Source organism: Heterodontus francisci, chromosome 3 (genome assembly GCF_036365525.1).
Source record: "Heterodontus francisci isolate sHetFra1 chromosome 3, sHetFra1.hap1, whole genome shotgun sequence".
Classification (NCBI taxonomy): Eukaryota; Metazoa; Chordata; class Chondrichthyes; order Heterodontiformes; family Heterodontidae; genus Heterodontus; species Heterodontus francisci.
In genome coordinates this window covers 107,556,341-107,581,742 of record NC_090373.1, presented here as the reverse complement: position 1 = coordinate 107,581,742, position 25,402 = coordinate 107,556,341, and the positions used below count along the sequence as shown (strand labels likewise).

General features: G+C 43.3%; 1 protein-coding gene across 1 annotated transcript in view; it reads left to right on the top strand.

Annotated features, from left to right (window-relative positions):
- hsf2 (heat shock transcription factor 2) overlaps window positions 1-25,402 on the top strand; it is a 40,687-nt gene that overhangs the window by 13,853 nt on the left and 1,432 nt on the right. Inside the window, exons 5-11 of the mRNA XM_068025404.1 lie at window positions 707-782; window positions 1,997-2,058; window positions 9,842-9,923; window positions 10,008-10,138; window positions 11,914-12,150; window positions 12,831-12,936; window positions 15,457-15,526. Coding sequence (XP_067881505.1) covers window positions 707-782; window positions 1,997-2,058; window positions 9,842-9,923; window positions 10,008-10,138; window positions 11,914-12,150; window positions 12,831-12,936; window positions 15,457-15,526 — 764 coding nt within the window. The remainder of the gene's footprint in view (window positions 1-706; window positions 783-1,996; window positions 2,059-9,841; window positions 9,924-10,007; window positions 10,139-11,913; window positions 12,151-12,830; window positions 12,937-15,456; window positions 15,527-25,402) is intronic.

The following is a 25,402-nucleotide window of genomic DNA, read 5'->3' as shown; positions in this document are numbered from 1 at the left end:
TGATTGCTGACAGCTCAGTGATTTGGTTAAATCAGTAACAGACAGACAGTCAGTCCCAGACTCGATCCCTAGTCTTTATTGAGTTAGGTATTCTCAGCCAGGCTAGCAGTATGGTGCCTGAATTTAAAACTGTGCCTCTGGATCAGTTGTTTACCAAAATTTCCATGCTTGCTTTGAAGTGATGCCTCCAGGATATGTGCATGTGGACAGTGGTCAAGGGCTTGAATATGGTGTCCCCACCATTGTCAAATATACCGCCAGCACTCATTGTCAAGGTTGACACAAGAATGATGATTGGATGATGTACTGGAGGATGACCAGTGCCTACAGAGTATAATGCCTTCGAGAAGCAAAATATTACTTCAAAGCGTGGCAGGCTAGAGAGACCATAAGTTATAAACTTGTGAAATGGAAATTTTAAATCAAATAACAAAAAACTTTCTGTAAAAGGTGCTAAATGCCTAATGGCAGCTTGGTGCAGCTGGTAGAATTTTCACTGTTTAAGTTTGGAGGTAAAAATTCAAAGCCTTATACAGAGGAGCCAGTATCTATCAATATTACCTTGCCTTTCTCCTCCTTCCACTTCAAGCTGCAGCAAGCCGTGATATTCCATGGATATTTGATTATCTCCATTTTAGTCCTCAACTATTAAGGTAGCATCAGTTTGGTCAGTCAAGAGGTTTTGTTTTTATTTGTGTACCAACAGGGAGAATGAAACACTTTGGAGAGAGATTGCAGATCTTAGACAGAAACATGCACAGCAACAGCAAGTAATCCGTCAGGTAAGGTTTTTCCTCATCTGCTCAACTTTCACCTACAATTTGGACATTTGACTGGAGAAAAATGCCCTTGGAAAATATTCATATTGTGCAGTCCGGTGTTTCCCCACTCTGCCTATAGTTAAATAACCAACAACGCAACAGGACATAGGCTAGCAGAGTGGGCAGAGAGATGGCAGATGGAATTTAATACTGAGAAGTGTGAGGTGATGCATTTTGGCAGAAGGACTAGGGAGAGGCAATATATCCATGATGGCACAACTCTAAAGAGAGTGCCAGAACAGAAGGACCTGGGGGTGCATGTGCATCGATCTTTGAAGGTGACTGGATATATTGAGAGAGTGGTGAGTAAAGCAAATGGGATCTTGGGCTTCAAAAATAGAGACATTGAGTACAAAAGCAGGGAAGGTATGCTGAACCTTTGTAAAAGCTTTAGTCGGGCCCCAACTGCAGTATTGTGGCCAGTTCTGGTCACCACACTTAAGGAATGATGTGAGGGTGCAGAGCAGATTTGCCAGAACGGTTCCAGGGATGGGGGATTTTAGTTACAAGGTTGGAAAAGCTAGGGTTATTCCCCTTAGAGCAAAGGAGATTGAGGGGAGATTTAATAGAGGTGTACAAGATTATGACAGGCTTAGATAAGTTAGACAAGGAAAAGCTGTTCCCATTAACTAATGGTACAAGGACTAGGGGACACAGATTGAAAGTCTTGGAAGAACCTTTTTACGCAGCAGATGGTAATGACCTGGAACTCGCTGCTTACGAGTGGTGGAGACAATCAATGACTTCAAAGGAAATTGGATGGCCACTTGAAGGAAATGAAGGGGGGAAAAAATCTACCTATTTGACTAAACTTAATCACCACCTACTTTGGCTTGGTGTCAATTTTTGTCTGATTACAGTCCTTTGAATTGCCTTGAGATGTTTTCCTTCCTTAAAGGCAGTGTATGAATGCAAGTTGTCTGGGGGGTCTTGTATTTTTGAGATCTGTTTAACGTCCCTTTAACTCGGCATCATTGAGTTCTGCTGGGTACTGAAAACAAAAAAATGGATTGATATTTGGTAAACTATGTTAATTTCTTCACTGTTATTTTCAGTATGTTTCTACTTGCTTGACTGACCTATTGTATGACTTTCTATTAGAACAAAGATGTTGACTTCATTTCAGACTGCATTTTGGATTTTTGATTATAAATGGTTATACTTCTTGTTTTCAGATTATTAAATTTATCGTTAGTCTGGTCCAGAATAACCAAATTGTTACCCTGAAGCGGAAAAGGTATGCATTACTATTGATGTTTAATAATGTAGTGTCTGATTTTCTTTGCTGTTTGGAAACATTGAGTTTCCACACAACTGATGTACTTATTTAATTTGTAAATATAATAAAAGTGATGGCCTTTGTAAGTAGAGCTTTTAGATTGCAAACAGCAATTGTTATACTGGTAACTTAATTCATCTGGCTTTATTAAGTATTTGGTTCTTTTGTCATTCAAGTTCCTGAGGTGGTTAATGAATTTACTTTATTTCCCTTAAGAAAATACAAAGTATTTGTACAGCAAGCATTCTGTACATTATTTGAAACATTGTGACATTGCTCAAGGTTGGTTAATTTCCTGAAAGGACCACAATATACATGTTCACAGCTAATTTTAAATTTAAAAGTTAAACATTAATCTGCAACTCTTCAAGGTAATTGCAGATGTTGTCACATTTCAAACACTCAAATAATTGCATTATAAAAATTCAACAATCACAGCACTATAATATGTTGCAATTTTCCAGTTAGGTTATGTTCTGCCTTCTAATACTGAAATTATCTACTTGCATGTCTTACGGTTTGTTCTGGAGTAAATGTTTGTTAAACTCAATCAGTCACTCTGTTATTGGAATTTGCTGTTTATGAAACATACACATCTATAAATTAACTTTTCTTGTGTATGTTACTTTACTGAACAAATGCCAAAGCAGTTTAATATTAATATGGGCGGCACAGCGGCGCAGTGGTTAGCACCGCAGCCTCACAGCTCCAGGGACCTGGGTTCGATTCTGGGTACTGCCTGTGTGGAGTTTGCAAGTTCTCTCTGTGACTGTGGGTTTTCGCCAGGTGCTCTGGTTTCCTCCCACAGCCAAAGACTTGCAGGTTGATAGGTAAATTGGCCATTGTAAATTGCCCCCAGTGTAGGTAGGTGGTCGGGAATATGGAATTACTGTAGGGTTAGTATAAATGGATGGTGGTTGGTCGGCACAGACTCGGTGGGCCGAAGGGCCTGTTTCAGTGCTGTATCTCTAAATATAAATAAATAAAGTTGGAAACAGAAAGCTTCATCTTTAAAAGTGTTTTGTAAGCTCTGCTAATTTTTAAAAATCTGATACTGATTCGAATTAGAACTTTATAAATTTGAGCTATACTTTTAGAAACCTGATTGAGTGCTCGTTATTAATGAATTGCATTGTAAAATAGCCAGTGAATGTTTAAAAATCCTAGACTAAAAGTACAGAGCTCTCCACACCGTACAACTGTCCACAATCAGTTCTTTTAACCTGAATTGCAAATAGAGTCATAGAGTTATACAGCACAGAAACAGGCCCTTCGGCCCATCGTGTCAGTGCCGGACATCAAGCACCTAACTATTCTAGTCCCATTTTCCAGCACTTGGCCTGTAGCCTTGTATGCTATGGCGTTTCAAGTGCTCATCTAAATACTTCTTAAATGTTGTGAGGGTTCCTGCCTCTACCACCACTTCAGGCAATGTATTCCAGATTCCAACCACCCTCTGGATGAAGAGCTTTTTCCTCAAATCCCCTGCAAACCACCTGCCCCTTACCTTAAATCTATGCCCCCTGGTTATTGAGCCCTCTTCTAAGGGAAAAAGCTTCTTCCTATCTAACCTATTAATGTCCCTCATAATTGTGTATGCCTCAATCAGGTCGCCCCTCAGCCTTCTCTGCTCTAAGGAAAACAACCCTAGCCTTTTCAGTCTCTCTTCATACCTGAAACGCTGCAGCCCGGGCAACATCCTGGTGAATCTCCTCTGCACCCTCTCCAGTGCAATCACATCCGTCCTATAGTGTGGTGCCCAGAACTGTACACAGTACTCCAGCTGTGGCTGAACTATCGTTTTCCAGCGCTTTCATTTGAGGAACCTTTTAAGATATCATCCCTCCTTAGTGCAGCAACTGATTCCTTGATCAACAGTGCAATGCCACCTCCGCTTTTATCCCCTCCCCTGTCACGCCTGAAGATTCTATACCCTGAAATATTGAGTTGCCAGTCCTGCCCCTCCTTCAACCATGTCTCTGTGATAGCAATAACATCATAATGCCATGTGCTAATCAATATCCTTAATTCATCTGCCTTATTATTAAGACTCCTTGCATTAAAATATATGCAATCCAACCTTGCATTTTTCACTTGTGCCTCAACAGGTCTATATTTGCTCTGCCTTCCAGACTGACTCAGTTTCTCTTCTATATTTGGCTGTGCCTCACCCCCTACTGTACCTCCACTCTGTATCTTATCCACCTGCCAAATTAGTTTAAACCATCCCCCAACAGCACTAGCAAACCTCCCAGCAAGGATGTTGGTCCGGTTCAGGTGCAACCCGTCCAACTTGTACAGGTCCCACCTTTGCCAGAAACAGACCCAGTGATCCAGGAACCTAAAGCCCTCCCTCCTGCACCATCTCCTCAGCCACGCATTCATCTGCTCTATCCTCCTATTCCTCCTATTATAGAGCTAAAAAGCACAGGATCGGGCCCTTCAGCCCGCTGTGTCCACATCGGCCGTCAAGCACCTATCTATTCTAATCGCAGTTTCCAGCACTTGGCCCATAGTCTTGTGTGCTATGGCGTTTCAAGTGCTCGTATAAATACTTAAATGTTATGAGGGTTCCTGTCTCTACCACCCCCTCAGGCAGTGCGTTCCAGATTCCAACCACCATCTGGGTGAAAAAATATTACCCCAAATCCCCACTAAACCTCCCGACCCTTACCTTAAATCTATGCCCCCTGATTATTGATACTTCCGCTAAGAGATAAAGTTTCTTCCTATCTACCCTATCCATGCCCCTCATAATTTTGTATCCCCCAATCAGATCCCCCCTCAGCCTTCTCAGCTCTAAGGAAAACAATCCTAGCCTATCCAATCTCTCTTCATAGCTCCAGCCCAGGCAACATCCTGGTGAATCTCCTCCTCTACACTCTCCAGTGCAGTCACATCCTTCCTATAGTGTGGCGACTGTACTGTACATAGTACTCCAGCTGTGGCCTAACTAACATTTTATACAGCTCCATCATAACCTCCCTGCTGTTATATTCTATGCCTCGGCTATTAAAGGCAAGTATCCCATATGCCTTTCTAACCACCTTATCTTCCTGTGTTGCTGCCTTCAGTGATCTATGGACAAGTACACCTAGGCTCCTCTGACCCTCTGTCCTTCCTAGGGTCCTACCATCCATTGTATATTCCCTTGCCTTGTTAGTCCTCCCAAAATGCATCACCTCACACGTCTCAGGACTAAATTCCATTTGCCACTGCTCTGCCCATCTTACCAGCCCATCTATATCGTCCTGTAATCTAAGGCTTTCCTCCTCACTATTTACGACACTAATTTTCGTGTCATCTGCGAACTTACTGATCATACCTCCTATATTCACGTCCAAATCATTAATGTACACTACAAACAGCAAGGGTTCCAGCACCGATCCCTGTGGTGCACCACTGGTCACAGGCTTCCAATCACAAAAACAACCCTCAACCATCACCCTCTGCCTCCTGCCACTAATTTGGTGCTGATTTTTCTAAAATGTTAATGAGATTTGAAAGGCTGTGTGTTAGGCTGCCATTGCATTACAGATTGGCCCAAGGCTGGAATCTGTAAACATGCAATGCACAGCTAGGAGACCCAGGTTGCACAGTTGGCAGCACAATATTTGGATTCCATTGGGCTAGGTGAGAACTTGCATCTTTGAATGTTTATATGGAAATTATTACAAGAAATTTGGTGGAAGGTATGTATCTTCTGATAAATTAGAGGGTTGTAAGCAAATTTATAGTTTCCAAGAGGTCTAATAGATTATCTGTGCATTACTTTATGTTGCGTATCAGGCTGTAGTTAAATTACTTGTGAAATGCTCACCTCACAGTGCTTGAGAGTCGGATGATCCCAAGTTGTGCAACCACTTTGGTGTCTCACGGACCTTCGCAGGGACCTAAAAGATGTTCAACCACTTTTATCATTAGAATGTATTATATTCACTGGATAGGGGGAGACGGTGGAGTAGCGGTAATGTCACTAGATTAGTAATCCAGTGGCCCAGGCTAATGCTTTAGGTACATGGGTTCAAATCCCACCACGGCAGATGGTGAAATTTGAATTCAATTAATAAATCTGGAACTCAAATCTAGTCAAACAGTGACCATGAAACCATTGTCGATTGTTGTAAAAGTCCATCTGGTTCACTAATGTCCTTTAGGGAAGGAAATCTGCTTTCCTTACCTGGTCTCGCTTACGTGTGACTCCAGACCCATAACAATGTGGTTGACTCTTAAATACTCTCTGAAATGGCTGAGCAAGCCACTCGGTTGTATCAAACCGCTACGATGTCGAAGAAAAGCAATGAAACCGGACGGACTACTCGCCATCGACATAGGCACTGGAAACAACAATGGCAAACCCAGCCCTGTCAATCCTGCAAAGTCCTCCATACTAACATCTGGTGGCTTGTGCCAAAATAGGGAGAGCTGTCCCACAGACTAGTCGAGCAACAGCCCGACACTGTCATACTCATGGAATCATACTTTACAGACAATATCCCAGATGCAACCATCACCAGTGGCTGAAAATATGACTGCACTTTTGCATTCTAAAAGGCAGTTGCATTAAGAAGACAATGGGAGTGCCTCCCTGATTCATTTAGCCAGCTGGATTTTTGTCAAAAGTGATGATCAAGGGACATTGAATGTGTAAGATCCAGCATTCCATCCCCCCCTCCCTAGTGTCTAATAAGCTTGGGGGAATCCACAAACCTCGCAGGAGAGACTGTTCCAAATAAGGAGCTAGTCACATGACTAACCTGCTAGCCAACCTGGGGGTTGTTTGAATTGTATCACACGGAAAGGAACAGACTGCAATTTGAAGACAAAAGAGCAGGAAAGTTTCTCCCTGTCTCTAGCAAATTTCCAGGGATGCACAGAAGTAACTCGAGCGTCAAGGCAGAAGACCAGCGAAACAAGTTTGAAAGTATGCACTGGGCCCCAACGAGAACTGCAAGATTTAACTTCAATCAAAGACTTTACATCCAATCCAAAACCAGTAACCGAATTCCAGCTATTAGATCAAACCTTTCCTCTTCTTTCTCCTCCTCTGTCTCTATTTGCGTGTGTGTTTAGCGCATATGCATGGTAGCTGGTCGCGTGCATATTTGTAGTAGTTTTAACTGAATTAGAGTTTTAAGGTTAATAAACTTACACCTTTCTTGTTTAAATGTGAGAAAACCTGTCTGGTTGATTTCTTTGCAATCACAATTTGCAGTGAGCAAGGACTCACTGAGAGGGAAGATAAAACATGGTTTTAAAAAATTAAACCCTGTTCTGGCCAAACCAGTAAAAGGCTGATAGGGGAGCCCTAGACCCCTTTCTCACCTGGTCATAACATCAACCACTATCTGTAACCTAATGGCACGGCATATCCCACACTCTACCATTACCAGTAAGCCAGAGCATCAGCCCTGGTTCAGTGAAGAGTGCAGGAGGGCAGCCTGGTGAAGCTACAACACCGAACTACTTGCATGCCAAACAGCGGACGCAGCATGCAATAGACAGGGCTAAACGATCCCACAACCAACGGATCAGATCTAAGCTTTGCAGTCCTGCCACATCCAGTCTTGAATAGTGGTGGACAATTAAACAGCTAACTGGAGGAGTGCGTTCTACAAATATCCCCATCCTCAACGATGGGGGAGCCCAGTACATTAGTGCAAAAGACTAGGCTGAAGCATTTGCAACAATCTTCAGCCAGAAGTATTGAGAAGATGATCCATCTTGGCCGCCTCCTGAGGTCCCCAGCATCACACATGCCAGTTTTCAGTCAATCTGATTCACTCCACGTGATATGAAGAAATGGCTGATAACATTCCGGCAATAGTATCGAAGACTTGTGCTCCAGAAATAGCCGCATCGCTAGCCAAGCTGTTCCAGTCCAGCTACAACACTGGCATCTTCCCCACAATGTGGAAAATTGCCCAGGTATGTCCTGTACACAAAAAGCAGGACAAATCCAACTCAGCCAGTTACCACCCCATCAGTCTACTCTCGAACATCAGCAAAGTGATGGAAGGGGTCGTCAACAGCGCTATCATATGGCATTTGCTCAGCAATAACCTGCTCACTGACACTCAATTTGGGTTCTGCCAGAACCACTCAGCTCCTGATCTTATTACAGCCTTGGTCCAAACATGGACAAAAGAGCGAACTCCAGAGGTGAGGTGAGTGACTGCCCTTGACATCAAGGCAGCATTTTATGGAGTATGGCCTCAAAGAAGCCCTGGCAAAACTAGGGTCTATCGAAATCAGGGGAAAACTCTTCACAGATTAGAATCTGATCTGGCACAAAGGAAGATTTCCTCCCACAGCCAAAGACTTGCCGGTTGATGGGTAAATTGGCCATTGTCAATTTCCCCTAGTGTAGGTAGATGGTAGGAGAATGGTGGGGATGTGGTAAGGAATATGGGATTAATGTAGGATTAGTATAAATGGGTGGTTGTTGGTCGGCACAGACTCGGTGGGCCGAAGGGCCTGTTTCAGTGCTGTACCTCTCTATATTAAAAAAAAAAGATAGTTGTGGTTGGAGGTCAATCATCTGCATTCCAGGGGTTCCTCAGGGTAGTGTCCTAGGCCCAACCATCTTCAGCTGCTTCATCAAAGACCTTCCCTCCACCATAAGGTTAGAAGTGAGGATGTTCGCTGATGATTGCAAAAGGTTCAACGCCATTCACGACTCCTCAGATACTAAAGCAGCCTATGTCCAGATGCACCAAGACCTGGAGAACGTTCAAGCTCGGCCTGATAAGTGACAAATAACATTCATGCCACACAAGTGCCAGGCGATGTCCATCTCAAAGTAGATAATCTAACCGTCTCCCCTTGACGTTCAATGACATTACTATTGCTGAATCCCCCACAATCAACATCCTGGGGGTTACCATTGACCAGAAACTGAACTGAACCAGCCACATAAATGCTGTGGCTACAAGAGCAGTTCAGAGGCTGGGAATTCTGTGGTGAGTAACTCGCCTCCTGTCTCCCCAGTGCCTGTCCACCATCTACAAGGCACAAGTCGGGAGTGTAATGGAATACTTGCCACTTGCCTGGATGGGTGCAGCTCCAACAGCACTCCGGAAGCTCAACGCTGTCAAGGGCAAAGCAGCCTGCTTGATTGGCACCCCATTTACCACCTTCAACATTCACTGCTTTCACCACTACAAAGTGGCAGCAGTGTGTACCATCTATAAGATGCACGCAGCAACTCGCTAAGGCTCTTCCGACAGCACCATCCAAGCCTACGACCTCTACACCTACAAGGACGAGGGCAGCTGATGCATTGGAACGCCACCTGCAAGTTCCCCTCTAAGCCACACACCATCCTGACTTGGAACTATATCGCTGTTTCCTCACTGTCGCCGGGTCAAAGTCCTGAAATTCCATTCATAACTGCACTGTGGTGTACCTACACCCCAAGGACTGCAGTAGTTCAAGAAGGCAGCTCATCACCATCTTCTCGAGGGCAATTAAGGATGGGCAATAAATGCTGGCGTTGCCAGTGACGCCCACATCCCATGAATGAATGGGGAAAAAAATGATAAAGATCATTGTAGACCAGTGTAGCACTTACCTTGCAGTTTCTGGGTTTTCCCATATGCCTATTAATCAGGAAGCAAAAATCATTTAACCTGGTTAGCTCATTTTGACTGAGGTACAACTATAGGGTGTCGCATGGTTGAATGTGCTTCGTTATCTCTAAGAGGTTATACATATTTAACTATGTTTTCTTTGTTCCTAGGCCAATAATGATTAATACCACTGGACCTTCTAAGCCAAAATATTTTCATCACATAGTAAAAGAACCAGATGATACAACCCATGTAAATAAAAACCTTTTGTAGTTTTAATTTTTTTTTTTAAAAGATGTGACTTGAAGTTACAATACATATCCTTTCTCCTGGTAGGTACCTGTGCATGGACCCAATGGTGTAAAGCAGTGTGTCAGAACCTTAGATGACATTGTTATTTGTGACATCACAGACACACAAACAGAAAAAATTGAAGAGGAGGAAGTATCTACCTTTACTGTTAATGAGTATGAATTCAGTTCCTGGTTGCTTTGATATGTCTTTTGTACTTCAACCACCAAATTACAGCACTCAATTATAGAAATAATTTCTCAAGTAGAAATGCCATTGCACTATAATTTTGTTGGTAGAATATTGCCTTAAAGAAACAGTGCTATTGGTATCCCATTCTCTGATTAATTCATACCATTGTCTAACTAGTAAGCTGAGGTTTTCTTGTTTTCATCGACTACCTTTATACTGTTTAATTCCTAAAAGTTTTAATTTTTTTTTATCTTGGAGTCTATGCAGTGCACTTGACTCGCTGGATTGAAACAAGTCCTATAAATGGATCTGTCTCATGATCCAGCTTTAGTTTTTATCAATAATCTGCCTCTTGTAGAGTTGCATGATTGATTACCAACTTAATGTAATCAGTGTCAGCATGACTTGGTTGGTAGCACTTTTATCAGTACATTATAAGGTTTGTGCCTTCAGCAGACATTAGTCAGAAGTTCATGAATTCAAGATCCACTCCATGATTGAGCACAATCTAGGCTGATAATTCTGTGCAGTAATGAAAGGCTGTTTTGAAAGCGTACTGTTTTGGAAGCAGTATTAGCTTGAGGGTGCGTCCACCTATTTAGGCGGATACAAAAGTTGCGCTACTCTTTGAGTATGCCCCAACCAGCAATTCCTCCAATGAGCAACACTACAAAAACAGGTTTAACTGGCCATTCATCACCTCTGCTGTTGGTGGGACATTGCTTTGCACAAATCAGCTGCTGTGTTTTGCTGCATAAGTGGCTGCAAAGTGCTTGCGATACCTTAAAAGAACACATAACTGCAAGTAAGCATGTAGGCCAGGGTTTTCCACTTCTGCATTCACCAGCGATAATTTTCAGTCTTTCAGATTGGGTCGAAAACTGCAGGATAATGAGCACAAACATGCTGAATCCTGCCAACATTGTTTTGCATGGTATAATGGCCTTGTAAAAGTGCACATTTTCTAACTTACTATCAGCATCAGAATAGTTCAGGCAGTAGCAGACTGTTAATTGTTGATGGGTGTGCCCTGTACTGCTCGGTGGTATAGGTGTCTCTACAGCCAATGTCGATACTCTGCAGATGGCTGTCTGACCTAGACTAAAAATTTGTTTCCCACAGTCATTTGAGAAGTGTGCTGGGGCCGACAGAATTGGTCGGTGCAGTCTTGGTGAATGTGGCCAATCAGTAGGCTGTATGCCAGGTTTCATGCAGTATATCATTGAAAATGTAACCTACTGTATCTCGGGTGCTTCTGAGAATACTGCCAAACGTTTCCACGTCTTACTGATGCCATTCCAGTTTTCTTTGGTATTCGGTGCTTCTGTCTACTGTTCTGCAGTAGGCACAGGTTATCTCTTATACTGTTGAGCATTCCTTCAGTAATCTGTTCCTTCTGAAAATTCAAATGGAGGAAACTCAATGGTGCTAGTAATGGTATGTGGGAAGAAAAATATTCAACAACTTGCAGAAAGGCTCAACAAAACCTATGGACCAGCGGGGAGGGGAATCTTGTGAAATCTGCTAAATGACATTTAAATTGACTAACCTTATTATCGTGTTAGTTACTTTTTGTTTAAAGACTGAGTTCTTGATAGGTTATGGATACTTCTATAGCTCTTGATGGAAGAAGGGATTTGTTCATATAAAAAAATTCTATTTTGTAGTTTTAGTATATAGTTTTTCATACATGGCATAAAGAAATGTTCCCTGTATCAACTGTTAAAATCAAATTTTGTGTACTTTGTGACCTGTCCAGAGTCGTAGAACAGGACAATTCTTTGCGTGAAGAGAATGCTAAAAATCGGAAACAACTTTCATCATCTGAGGTAATGGATGTATGCAGTACCGACCATGTTATGAACACTATAATGAATGACAATGTTGAAACAACAAACACTGAATCATCAATCAGTTCTGAAGATCCTATCTCCATGATGGACTCTATTTTGAATGAGAATGCAGTTATTTCGCAGAACATAAACCTTCTTGGCAAGTGAGTAAATGTGAGGAATGTTGTGATGTGCCATTTTGATGTATTATGAGTTCTCCTGGTGTCCTGGCCAATATTTTCTATTTAGCCAACATCATTGAAAATAAATTATCTAGTCATTCATTAATTTACTAAATGGAAGATCGTGCTATGTGCAAATTGTTTGCTGTATTTTCCTGCTTAAATGATTTGCACTCATTCATTGGTTATGAAGTGCTTTGTGGTGTCCTAAATTGGTATGTAAATTCAAGTTTGTTCTTTCTGTGCAATGTAGTATCAGCCTGCACCATCATATTTAGAAGTCTGTATGTAGTCTGAAAGTATGTTCATGTTAAGAACAATGTCTATAAATGATCACCTGAGGGTTGATTTTGTTATTGTGTAATTTATCTTAATATAACATGCTAAAGTCTGTTTGGATTTGAACTTATTGGGTAGATCAGCACAGTGGATTGCATGATGCTGAACTGTACACAACTGACTCTAAATCGCTTCATGAGTGTAATTTTTCTGTAGATGATGTGTGCATGCATAAACTCTTGCATGTTGCTATTTAATCAAAGTTAACAGTCATTCTGGCTACAGTTCATATATAGCCAGTCAATCAGTTCTTTGAAAGCTGCCATGCGATTCAGTAAGCAATTAACTTTTTAATGAGTATTAAACAATCTTTGGTCTTGCAGGATTGAACTTATGGACTATTTGGACAGTATTGACTGTAGTTTAGAAGATTTTCAGGCTACGTTATCAGGAAAGCAGTTCAACATGGATCCAGATGTTCTGTCAGATGTAAGTATCCGTCATAGAGTTAGGCCTTTGATTTATTTGAAAATCCAAATCTGAACTGGGTTTTCATCTTCTGTATATGAGCTAAAACTGCACCCTAGATGATTGCTTCACAGTCTTATTTTTTTTAATTAAGTTTGTGGCATTTAATGTTTTTTGCCTATTGTTGCAAAGGTCTGTCACTTTACCCAATATGTATATAGAAGCTTGATGTGATTCAGTTCGAATGCATAAACACAAAATGAGGAAGAATGGAATTTTGCCATATTTTATGCTGATGAGTGGTAATCTTGTTTCATAAACCCTTTGTGAGCTGATAACCAGCTTCATATCATTTATATCATAAATTTGCTAACTTCATACAGTAGATCACATTGCTTTCTCGTTACTTACTGGGTCTTGCTCAGAAATCCATAGGTAGGTTTTCATTTCTCCCATAGTCAGTTTATCTTCAATACTGGGTTGGCAGGGTTGCTTCATTGTGTTTTTCATCTCATGTCAAAAGTTAATGTTAACTGATGGTGAGGATACTTTAATGCACTGGAGACTCTGTCCGCCAAAAGGTCAATGACTGGCCCTGTTTAGGAGGACTTCATAGAGTTACCCTTTTTCCTAGATGAGAAGGATGATTATTTCAGTTAAGTTGGGTGATGTTGGAGCTTGTTTTTTCATAAGACCTGGCAGAGGTTTAGTACACATGAGTTTATGATGTCTCATCTAGAAGTCCAGCTGGCTGCTTTCATAGGCTTGAGGTGGACCTATCTGCTCATCAAATATTTTTGTTGGCTTTGCCCATGTCATAGGTAGTCAACAATCATATGGGAGAAATTGCAACTCTTTGAGACCGAATCCTCCCCAGAAAAGATTAGTGGAGCCTTGCAGGCTTCAAGTGGGTTTCTAATTACATATGCATTCCTCCTAACTTTTCAGGTACAGCAAAGTCAATTACTTCTACAATTGAAATTAATAACATTTTGTATCCAGAACACATTCCAAATATAAATGCCCCTCCAATCAGACTCATAGATTCCAATTGATGCATAAGCAACCCAATTTGAAGGATTTGGTTACAACACATACCCTTTCCCAGTGTTTTTGATCCAGTCTAGATAATCCAGCGCAACAGCCACCCAAGAATGCCTTGATTATAGATTTTTTTTAAATTACCAATTAAGTGTTTATTGATGACTTGGAAGTTTCTAAAATGCAGCTGGGCCAGTTGGTACTAAGCAACTCATCACACTGTTGTTTTTGGTGTGAGGGAGTATAGCAGTTTCCTATTTGCGGGGGAGGGAGCTTATGCCATTCACAAATAAGGATAATTAATCCATTTCCAGGTTCTACCAGCGGTGCTCTGAAAACACCTCTAAAGAACTGGATGAAAGTGACTTTGCCACTTCTGATTTGGTGTTTCCTCTGGCTCAAATTGGAAATAACTGGGTATTGAAATACCATGCTGCCTTCACTCTTGGAAATATATTTTAAGATAACTACTTGTTTTCTTATTGAGAAATGTAAAGTAAACCATGCGTACAAGTTTGTTGCATAGCTGAATTTTCCCTACAGTGGAGCATTTTTTTTTAGAAAAAGATGCAATACTATTGATTTGTGGAAGTAACTGAGGAAAGCAGTGGGCCCATTATATATAAATAAATATGGCGTTGAATGTCAAGGTTTTCAACAGTTATAAAAAGTACAGTCAAGATGACTGCATTCCTCTTGACAAATTGTACTTTTGTACATATAGATGGATAAGTATCTATGTTGCTTATGATCACCTTTCATATCAATTGGTTTCTTGTGGAACTAGGATATAATTTACTGATATACCATATTGTTTACCTAAATCAAATCATTCGAGAGATAATTTTCTGAGTACATTGAAGCAGCAAGGCATCGTGCCTACCATCAGCATATAGGAAAATATAGCCTCTTGGGTTTTGTTATCATATACAAAGCTGGTTGTAACTTTGTTTATGTGATGCTTGGGTTCTGGAATCCAGTTCCAAAGGAAAAATTGTGGAATGTGATGCTTATTCCTAAATCTCACCACCACCACCCCTTCGAGTTGTGCATCTGATGTCTACCAGTTGAGAGAATAGCTTCTTGATTTCTCATATTTTACATAAAATCATCTGTAAACTTTATTTTTGTCCTACATGAGCATTTGATCATGTGCTGTGCACTGAATACCATCTGATTTGTTAACGTAATGAAGTTAAAGCATAGTTCTGAAGTTTTTTCTTCACCTCTGGTAATAATGATTCAAAAAGGATGAGCCTGTTGTAGATAAAACTGAGATTTGCAGGTACAATATTAATCCTAATAGTATTAGGGTCACATTGGGAACCTTAAATGCAAATTTAAGTCTCTCCTGAACAAAATGGAATGTAACTGAAAGGATGGTGAGGAAGATAAACTGTGTACTTCTAAACATGTTAGAGATACATATAATTTTCACAGACATGCCATCATTTAAGTTTAATATTATGTTCACGTGTGGATCTCTTTTTCTAATGCCAGGTATCAGGAGCTAAAGAAAACCATAATGGAACAGAATCTAAAGTGGATGAAAGCAAGTCTTCTGATACTGGTTAGTGGTTGTAGGATTTGTTGTATCTAGGAATATAGGACTTAGGAGCAGGAGTAGGCCATTCAGCCCTTCGTGCCTGCTCCGCCATTCAATAAGATCATGGCTTAGGATAAGGGGACGATCATTTAGATCTGAGATGAGGAAAAATTACTTCACTCAAAGGAATGTGAATCTTTGGAATTCTCTATCCCAGAGGATTGTGGATGCTCCGTCGTTTAATACATTTAAGGCTGAGATAGACACATTTTTGGTGTTTCAGGGAATCGAGGGATATGGCAAGTGGGCAGGAAAGTGGAGTTGAAATCTTAAGATCTGCCATGATCGTTTTGAATGGCGGAGCAGGCTCGATAGGCCCGATGGTCCATTTCTCCTATTTCTTGTGTTCTGTCAATAATGTTTGCTGCTGATTGAGAGAGAACTGATGGGGTGGTGGTTGGCCTAATTGTATTGTCCTACTTTTTGTAGAAAGGACATACCTTGGCAATTTTTCATAGATAGATGCCAGCGTTGTAGCTGTGCTGGAACAGCTTGGCTAGAGGTGCAGCTAGTTCTGGAGCACCATTCTTCAGCACTACAGTCATGATGTTGTTGGTGCCTGTAGCCTTTGCTGCATCCAATGTGCTCAGGCATCTCTTGATGCCACGTGGAGTAAATTGAATTGACCGAAGACTGGCTTCAGTGGTGGGGACCTCGAGTGGTGGCTGAGGTTTATCATTTGCTTTGCACTTCTGGCTGAAGATGGCTGCGAACACATCAGTATTGCCTTTTGCAGTCACGTTCTGGACTCTGCATCGTTGAGGATGAAGATTTCATGGAATCACTCAGCTCAGTTTGGGTTCCGCCAGGGCCACTCAGCTCCTGACCTCATTACAGCCTTGGTTCAAACATGGACAAAAGAGCTGAACTCGAGGTGAGGTGAGAGTGACTGCCCTTGACATCAAGGCAGCATTTGACCGAGTACGGCATCAAGGAGCCCCAACAAAACTGAGGTCAATGGGATCTTCAGCTGCTTCATCAATGACCTTCCTTCAATCATAAGGTCAGAAGTGGGGATGTTCACTGATGATTGCACAATGTTCAGCACCATTCGTGACTCCTCAGATACTGAAGCAGTCCGTTTAGAAATGCAGCAAGACCTGGACAATATCCAGGCTTGGGCTGATAAGTGGCAGGTAACATTCGCACCACACAAATGCCAGGCAATGACCATCTCCAAAAAGAGAGAATCTAACCATCTCCCCTTGACCTTCAACGGCATTACCATCGCTGAATCCCCCTCTATCAACATCCTAGGGGCTACCATTAACTAGAAACTGAACTGGAGTAGCCATATAAATATCGTGGCTACAAGAGCAGGTCAGAGGTTAGGAATCCTGAGGCGAGTAACACACCTCCTGACTCCCCAAAGCCTGTCCGCCATCTACAAGGCACAAGTCAGGAGTGTGATGGAATACTCTCCACTTGCCTGGATGGGTGCAGCTCCAACAACACTCAAGAAGCTCGACACCATCCAGGACAAAGCAGCCCGCTTGATTGGCACCCCATCTACAAAGATTCACTCCCTCCACCACTGACGCACAGTGGTCAAGATGCACTGCAGCAATGCACCAAGGCTCCTTAGACAGCACCTTCCAAACCCGCGACCTCTACCAACGAGAAGGACAAGGGCAGCAAATACATGGGAACACCACCAGCTGCAAGTTCCCCTCCAAGTCACACACCATCCTGACTTGGAACTATATCGCCGTTCCTTCAGTGTCGCTAGGTCAAAATCCTGGAACTCCCTTCCTAACAGCATTGTGGGTGTACCTACCCCAAATGGACTGCAGCGGTTCAAGAAGGCAGCTCACCTCCACCTCCTCAAGGGCAATTGGGGATGGGCAATAAATGCTGGCCTGGCCAGTGACAACTACATCCCATAAATTAATTTTTTTTTTAAAATCACCACCTCTTGTTAATTGTCCCCCACTGTTCACGACTGGATATGGCAGAACTGCAGAGCTTTGATCTGATCCATTGATTGTGGAATCGCTCAGCTCTAGCTACAGCATGCTGCTTCTTCTATTGGTAGCCTGCATGTAGTCCTGTGTTTTACCAGGTTGGCCCCCAATTTTTTGGTATGCCTGGTGCTGTTCTTCTACACTCATTAAACCATTAATGGTAAAATGAATGATACGCTGGGCCATGAGATTACAGATTGTGGTGGGATACAATTCTGATGCCTAGTTTTGAACTAGAATCATAAAGTGATTACAGCACAGGAGGAGCTGCATTTGCTGTAAATGCTACCACTAGCTGGCGCTGCTGTGGCACATGCGCAAATGCAGCATATGCCACTAAAACGTCACAGTCTGCGACTTTAGGCAGCTGCCAGGACTAAAGATGGCGCTGCTCAAATAATCACACGGAGGCAACCTAACAAACACATGGCAGCACACGATGGCCGGAGTGAGAGCGAGTGGGCCAGGGAGTGGAGCGGGATGGGGGTGGGGTGGTGAAGAGCGGAGCCCAGCGGGCCGGGGACGGGGTTGTGGGGGGGAGCGGAGCGGTCCGGTGGGGTGGAGAGCGGAGCGGCCGGACAGAGCAGCGGGGGGGGGGGGGAGCGGAGCGAAGATGCACATGTCACGCGATGACGTCATCGGCGCGTGCGCTAACCAGTCCTGGCAAGCCGGAACTCCACGCATGCGCAGAGAGCAGGAGCCCGTCTGCACCGTCATGTGCGCACCGCAACGCAGCCTGATGACGTCAGTGGTGGCCAGCGTTGTCAGGAATCACTGTTAAATGATTACAGCACGAGGAGATGATTTGGCTCATCATGTCCATAGCAGCTCTCTGTGAGAGCTTCTTAGCTAGTCCTACTCCCCTAACCTTTCTCCATAGCTCTGCATTGTTTTCTCTTCAGATAATTATTGTATTCCCTTTTTGAAAGCCACAATTGAATCTGCCTCCACCACACTATCAGGCAATGCATTCCAGATCCTAATCACCTGCTGCATCAAAATGTATTTTCTCATGTTGCTGTTGCTGCTTTTGCCAATAACCTTAAATCGGTGTCTTCTGGTTCTCGACCCTTCTGCCAATGGGAACAATTTCTCTATCTACTCTGTAGACAGCTTATGATTTTGACACCTATCTCCTCTCAAGAGAACAGTCCCAGCTATGCCAATCAATCCTTGTAATTGAAGTCTCTTGTCTCCTCTATGCCTCTATTTATAAAGCCCAGGAAACCCTATGGCTTACTAACATGCAGGTACAGCAAGCAATTAAGGCAAATGGTATGTTGGCCTTCATTACAAGAGTATTTGAGCACAGAAGTAAAGATGTCTTACTGTAGTTATATAGAGCCTTGAGTGTTGTGTGCAGTTTTGGTCTCCTTACCTAAGGAAAGATATACTTGCCATAGGGGGAGTGCAACAAAGGTTCAGAAAACTAATTCCTGGGATGGAGGGATTGTCCTATGAGGAAGGATGAAATAAATTGGCCTTTATTCTCTTGCGTTTACAAGAATCAGAGGTGATCTCATTCAAACTTAGAAAATTCTTACAGGACTAGACAAGGTTGATGCAGGAAGGATGTTTCCTTTGGCTGGGGAATCTAGAACCAGGGGACACAGTGTCCGTATAAGGGGAAGGCCATTTATGACTGAGCTGAGGAGGAATTTCTTCACTCAGAGGGTGGTGAATCTTTGGAATTCTCTGCCCCAGAGGGCTATGGAGGCTCCGTCGTTGAGCAAGTTCAAGACTGAGATGGATAGATTTCTACATATTAAAAACATCAGTGGTTATGGAGATAGCGCAGGAAAATGGTATTGAAGTAGATCATCAGCCATGATCTCATTGAATGGCGGAGTGGGCTCGAAGGGCAGAATGACCTCCTCCTGCTCCCATTTTTTATGTTGTGTTTGAACTGCTCTCTCAACCTGTCCTGCCACCTTTAATGATTTGTGCACATATACCCCTAGGTCCCTCTGCTTCTGTACCCCCTTTAGAATTGTATCATTTATTTTATATTTCCTTTCCTCCTTCATACCAAAATGTATCACTTCACCCATCTCTGCATAAATTTCATCTGCCACATGTCCATCCATGTCCTCTTGAAGTCTATCACTATCCTTGTCACAGTTTACATTATGTCCAGGTTTTGTGTCATCTTATTTTGAAATTGTGCCTTGTACACCCAAGTCTAGGTCATTACTACAGATCAAGAATAAAAGGGTCCTAATACTGACCTCTGGGGAACCACTATATACCTTCCTTCAGTCCGTAAAACAACCGTTCAACACTATTCTCTGTTCCCTATCACTCATTGTATCCATGCTTCCATTGTCCCTTTTATTCCATGGGCTTTAAATTTGCTGGCAAGCCTATTATGTGGCACTTCATCAAATTCCTTTTGGAAGTCTGTGTATATGACATCAACCACATTACCCCATGAACCCTCTCTGTTACCTCATCAAAAAACTCAGTCTTTTTTGAGCCAGGTCTCCGTTATCACCACATCATCAAACTCCCACCTGGCTACTTGTGCCTGCAGCTTACCAACCTTATTTATCGCAGTCCGTGTCTTCACATACATGCACTGAAAACCTACTAGATACCTATTGCTTTCCCTCTCTTTCTGACCCCATCTAATATCTTACTATTTCTTACTATTTCTTACTATAGTGCTATGTGTCTCACCCAATGACTTCTGCACCTTGTTTTTCCTCTCTAATGTTACCTCCTGGTTCCCATCCCCCTGCCAAATTAGTTTAAACCCTCCTCCAAAGCACTAGCAAATCACCCTGCAAAGACATTAGTGCCTGGCTCAGTTCAGGTCTAACCAGTCCAGCCTGCCCATGTCCCATCTGCCCCAGAACTGGTCCTAATGTCCTCCCTGCTGCACCATCTCTCCAGCCCCACATTCATCTACTTCTATCCTCCTATTTCTATACTCACCAGCGTGTGGCAACAGGAGTAATCCAGAGATTACTTCCTTTGAGGCCCTGGTTGCTCGTTCTGTATGCAGGACCTCATCCTTTTTCTATTTGTCGTTGACCACAACTGCTGGCTGTTCACCCTCCCCCCTCAGAGTGCTCTGCAGCCGTTCAGTGACATCCTTAACCCTGGCACAAGGGTGGCTGGCTGAGTCCTGAAGGACACTGCTGCCAGACTGGATCTACAGCAGGTGATGAGAGAGAATACAAGCAGAAAGTCCTACTTAAACTCGTCCTCACCAATCTAGCTGTCACAGATGCATCTGTCCATGATAGTATTGGTAGGAGTGCCCACTGCAGTCCTCATGGAGACAAGTCCCATCTTCACATTGAGGATACCCTCTATCGTGTTGTGTGGCACTACCACCTGCTAAATGGGACAGATCTCGAATATGCAAACTGGCTGGATTTATTTTAATAAAAAAAAGTCACAACTGATGAACTCTCCGCCGAACAAACTGGGCATCCATGAGGTGCTGTGGGCCATCAACAGCAGCAGAATTGCATTCAACCACAATCTGTAACCTCATGGCCTGATATTTCTCTCACTCTGCCATTACAATCAAGCCAGGGCATCAATCCTGGTTCAATGATGAGTGCACAAGGGCATGCCAGGAGCAGCACCAGGCATAACTAAAAATGAGGTGTGAACCTGGTGAAGCAACAACACAGGACTAAAAGAATGCCAAACTGGAAGCAGCATGTGATAGACAGAGCTAAGCAATCCCACAACCAGCAGATCATATCTAAGCTGTGCAGTCCTGCCACATCCAGTCATGCATAGCGGTGGACAATTAAACAACTAACAGGAGGAGGAGGTTCCATAAATATCCTCATGCTCAAAGATGGGGGAGCCCAGCACATCAGTGCATAAGATAAGGCTGAAGCATTTGCATCGATCGTCAGCCGGAAGTGCTGAGCGGATGATCCATCTCGGCCTCCTCATGAAATCCCCAGCATCACAGATGTCAGTCTTCAGCCAATTCGATTCACTCCACATGATATCAAGAAATGCCTGAAGGCACCTGATACTGCAAAGGCTACGGGCTCTGACATTCCAGCAATAGTACTGAAGACTTGTGCTCCAGAACTGACTGTGCCCCTAGCCAAGCTGTTCCAGTACAGCTACAACATTGGCATCTACCCCACAATGTGGAAAATTGCCCTGGTATGTCCTGAACACACGCAGCAGGACAAATTCAACCCGGCTAATTACCGCCCCATCAGTCTACTCTCGATCATCAGCAAAGTGATGGAAGGTGGCACTAACAATGCTATCAAGCAGCACTTACTGAGCAATAACATGCTCACTGACTCTCCGTTTGAGTTCTGCCAGGGCCACTCAGCTCCTGACGTTATGACAGCCTTGGTCAAAACATTGACAAAAGAGCTGAATTCTAGAGGTGAGGTGAGAGTGACTGCCCTTGACATCAAGGCAGCATTTGACCGAGTGTGGCATCAAGGAGCCCAAGCAAAACTGGAGCAAATGGGAATCAGGAGGAAAATTCTCCACTGGTTGGAATCATACTTAGCACAAAGGAAGATGGTTGTAGTTGTTGGAGGTTAATCATCTCAGCCACAGGATATCACTGCAGGAGTTCCTCAGGGTAGTGTTCTAGGCCTAACCATCCTCAGCTGCTTCATCACCTTCTCTCCATCATAAGGTCAGTGGTGGGAATGTTCACAGATGATTGCGTAATGTTCAGCACCATTCGCGACTCCTCAGATACTGAAGCATTCCATGTCCATATGCAACAAGACATGGACAACAACCAGGCTTGGGCTGATAAGTGGCAAGTTACATTCGCCACACACAAGTGCCAAGCAATGACCATCTCCAACAAGAAAAAATCCAATCATCTCCCCTTGACATTCAATGGCGTTACCATTGCTGAATCCTCCACTATCAACATCCTGGGGGGTTACCATTGACCAGAAACTGAATTGGACCAGGCATATAAATACTGTGCGACAAGGGCAGGTCAGAGGGTGGGAAATTTGCAGTGAATAACTCACCACCTGACTCCCCAAAGCCTGTCCACCATCTACAGGGCACAAGTCAGGAGTGTGATGAAATACTCTCCACTTGCCTGGATAAGTGCAGCTCCAACAACACTCAAGAAGCTCGACACCATCCAGGACAAAGCAGCCTGCTTGATTGGCACTCCTTCCACCACCTTCAACATTCATTCCCTCGACCACCGTCGCACAGTGGCAACTCACCAAGGCTCCTTTGACAGCAACCTCCAAACCCACGACCTCTACCACCTAGGACAAGGGCAGAAGATGCATGGGAACACCACCACCTGCAAATTCCCCTCCAAGTCACCCACAATCCTGATTTGGAACTATGTCGCCGTTCCTTCACAGTTGCTGGGTCAAAATCCTGGAACTCCCTTCCTAGCAGCACTGTGGGTGTAACAATACCACATGGACTGCAGCGGTTCAAGAAGGCAGCTCACCACCACCTTCTCGAGAGCAGTTAGGGATGGGCAATAAATGCTGGCCTAGCCACCGACACCCATATCCTGCCATGCCTCTATTTATTAGATTATTAACTGACCTTAACTAAAATAAATTTAAGACTTAGGAACTCCCCAGCTGCTTCCCTTGTGCTGGTGTCACTATTTTATAGGGAGTTAACTTGAATGTTTTACTTATTTGTAGTTTAATTAATTAAACTAGCTAAGCTGTAAATTTAATACGGTACTTTGTAGTTTCCTGTTACTGGTAAACCACTGCCCAAGCTTAGAGAGGGGAAAGAACTTTATACTCGCCAACCAATCACTTTTGTGCTGTCCTGTGACATCACTCCTTTTATTTTGTGAATTTGTTCTTGCAGTGCACGCACTCTTTCCCTACTGCTGCTTTAACCTTGCTCTGCTTTCGGACCTCCCAGTGCTCCCACAGTGCGCTCTTTCCTGCTAGATATGTTCTGAATCCATCCCATTTAGCACAATGGTAGTGCTGGACAACATGATGGAGGGTGTTCACCCTCAGTGTGAAGATGGGACTTGGTCACTTTGACCAATATTGTCAAGGAACAATGCAAATGCGACAGGTAGATTGGTGAGAATGAGGTCTAGTAGATTATTAGAGTCATAGAGTTATACAGCACAGAAACAGGCCCAGCGTGTCTGTGCTGGCCATCAAGCACCTACCCTAATCCCATTTTCCAGTACTTGTCCTGTAGCCTTGTATGCTATGGCATTTCAAGTGCTCATCTAAATTCTTCTTAAATGTTGTGAAGGTTCCTGCCTCGACCACCCCTTCAGGCAGTGTGTTCCAGATTCCAGCCACCCTCTGAGTGAAAAAGTTTTTCCTCAAATCCCCTCTGAACCTTCTGCCCCTTACTTTAAATCTATGCCCCCTGGTTATTGACACCTCCGCTAAGGGAAAAAGTTTATTTCTATCTACCCTATCTATGCGTCTCATAATTTTGTATAACTATCCCGTCTCCCCTCAGCCTTCTCCGCTCTAAGGAAAACAACCCTAGGCTATCCAGTCTCTCTTCATAGCTCAGATGCTCCAGCCCAGGCAACATCCTGGTGAATCTCCTCTGCACCCTCCAGTGCAATCACATCCTTCCTATAGTGTGGCGGCCAGAACTGTACACAGTACTCCAGCTGTGGCCTAACTAGCATTTTATACAGATCCATCATAACCTCCTTGCTCTTGTATTCTGTGCCTCAACTAATAAAAACAAGTATCTCAAATGCCTTCCTAACCACCTTATCTACCTGTGCTGCTGCCTTCAGTGATCTATGGACAAGTACACCAAGGTCCCTCTGTACTTCTGAGGATCCTACAACCCATTGTATATTCCCTTGTCTTGTTAGTCCTCCCAAAATGCATCACCTCACACTTCTCAGGATTAAATTCCATTTGCCACTGCTCTGCCTATCTTACCAGCCCATATATATCATCCTGTAATCTAAGGCTTTCCTCACTATTTATGACACCACCAATTTTTGTGTCATCTGCGAACTTATTGATCATACCTCCTATATTCCCGTCTAAATCATTAATGTACACTACAAGCAGCAAGGGTCCTAGCACCGATCCCTGCGGTACACCACTGGTCACAGGCTTATTCACTCCTGTTCGTTTAATTCTTGCCATAATCCCCACTTGTGTCCTTGAGGGCTTGGTCAATAGTGGTGCTACTGAGGCATTGTTGGTGATTGACATTGTGTGTCCCCACTACATCACTACATTGTGGGTCCAGAGTCAATGTTAAAGATTCTCAGGGCCACTGTGCTAACACCTCTGGCGGGATGGTGATGGAAAAATTTGGGACGTTGGCTGAAAGGTATGATTCTGTATTTGTCAGGCTGTTGCTCGGCTAATCTGTGGGACCCCTCTAATTTTGGTACAAATCCCCTGATAGTGAAGAGGACTTTGCAGGATTGACTGGGCTGGTAATGCCCTTGTGTCCAGTGCCTAGGTCAATGTCAGGTGACTCAATGGTTTAATTAGTTTTACGTAGCGATTAGATACAACTCCATGGATTGCTAGGGCAGTTAAGAGTTAAGCACATTGCTGTTGGTCTGGAATCTCACAGACCAGACCAGGTATGGACAGCATATTTCCTTCCCTCAGCGACATTATAGTGAACCAGTTGGGTTTTATTACAATCCGATAGTTGTACGGTCACCATTACTGATGCTATCTTTTTATTCCAGATTTATGTCAGACTGAATTTAAATTCCTCAGCTGCCATGGCAGTATTTGGACTTATGTCCAATGTTCCTGTTAAGCTGAAAGTTGCAGCGTAGACCTTGTTTCCTAAACGACACGTGTGCATAGCTGTGCAAAAAAATGGGTCCCACCAAACAACTAATTTGTAAAGAGAACATTACTTGTGTCTCTGGAGCGCTAATCTAAACCTCTAAATTACT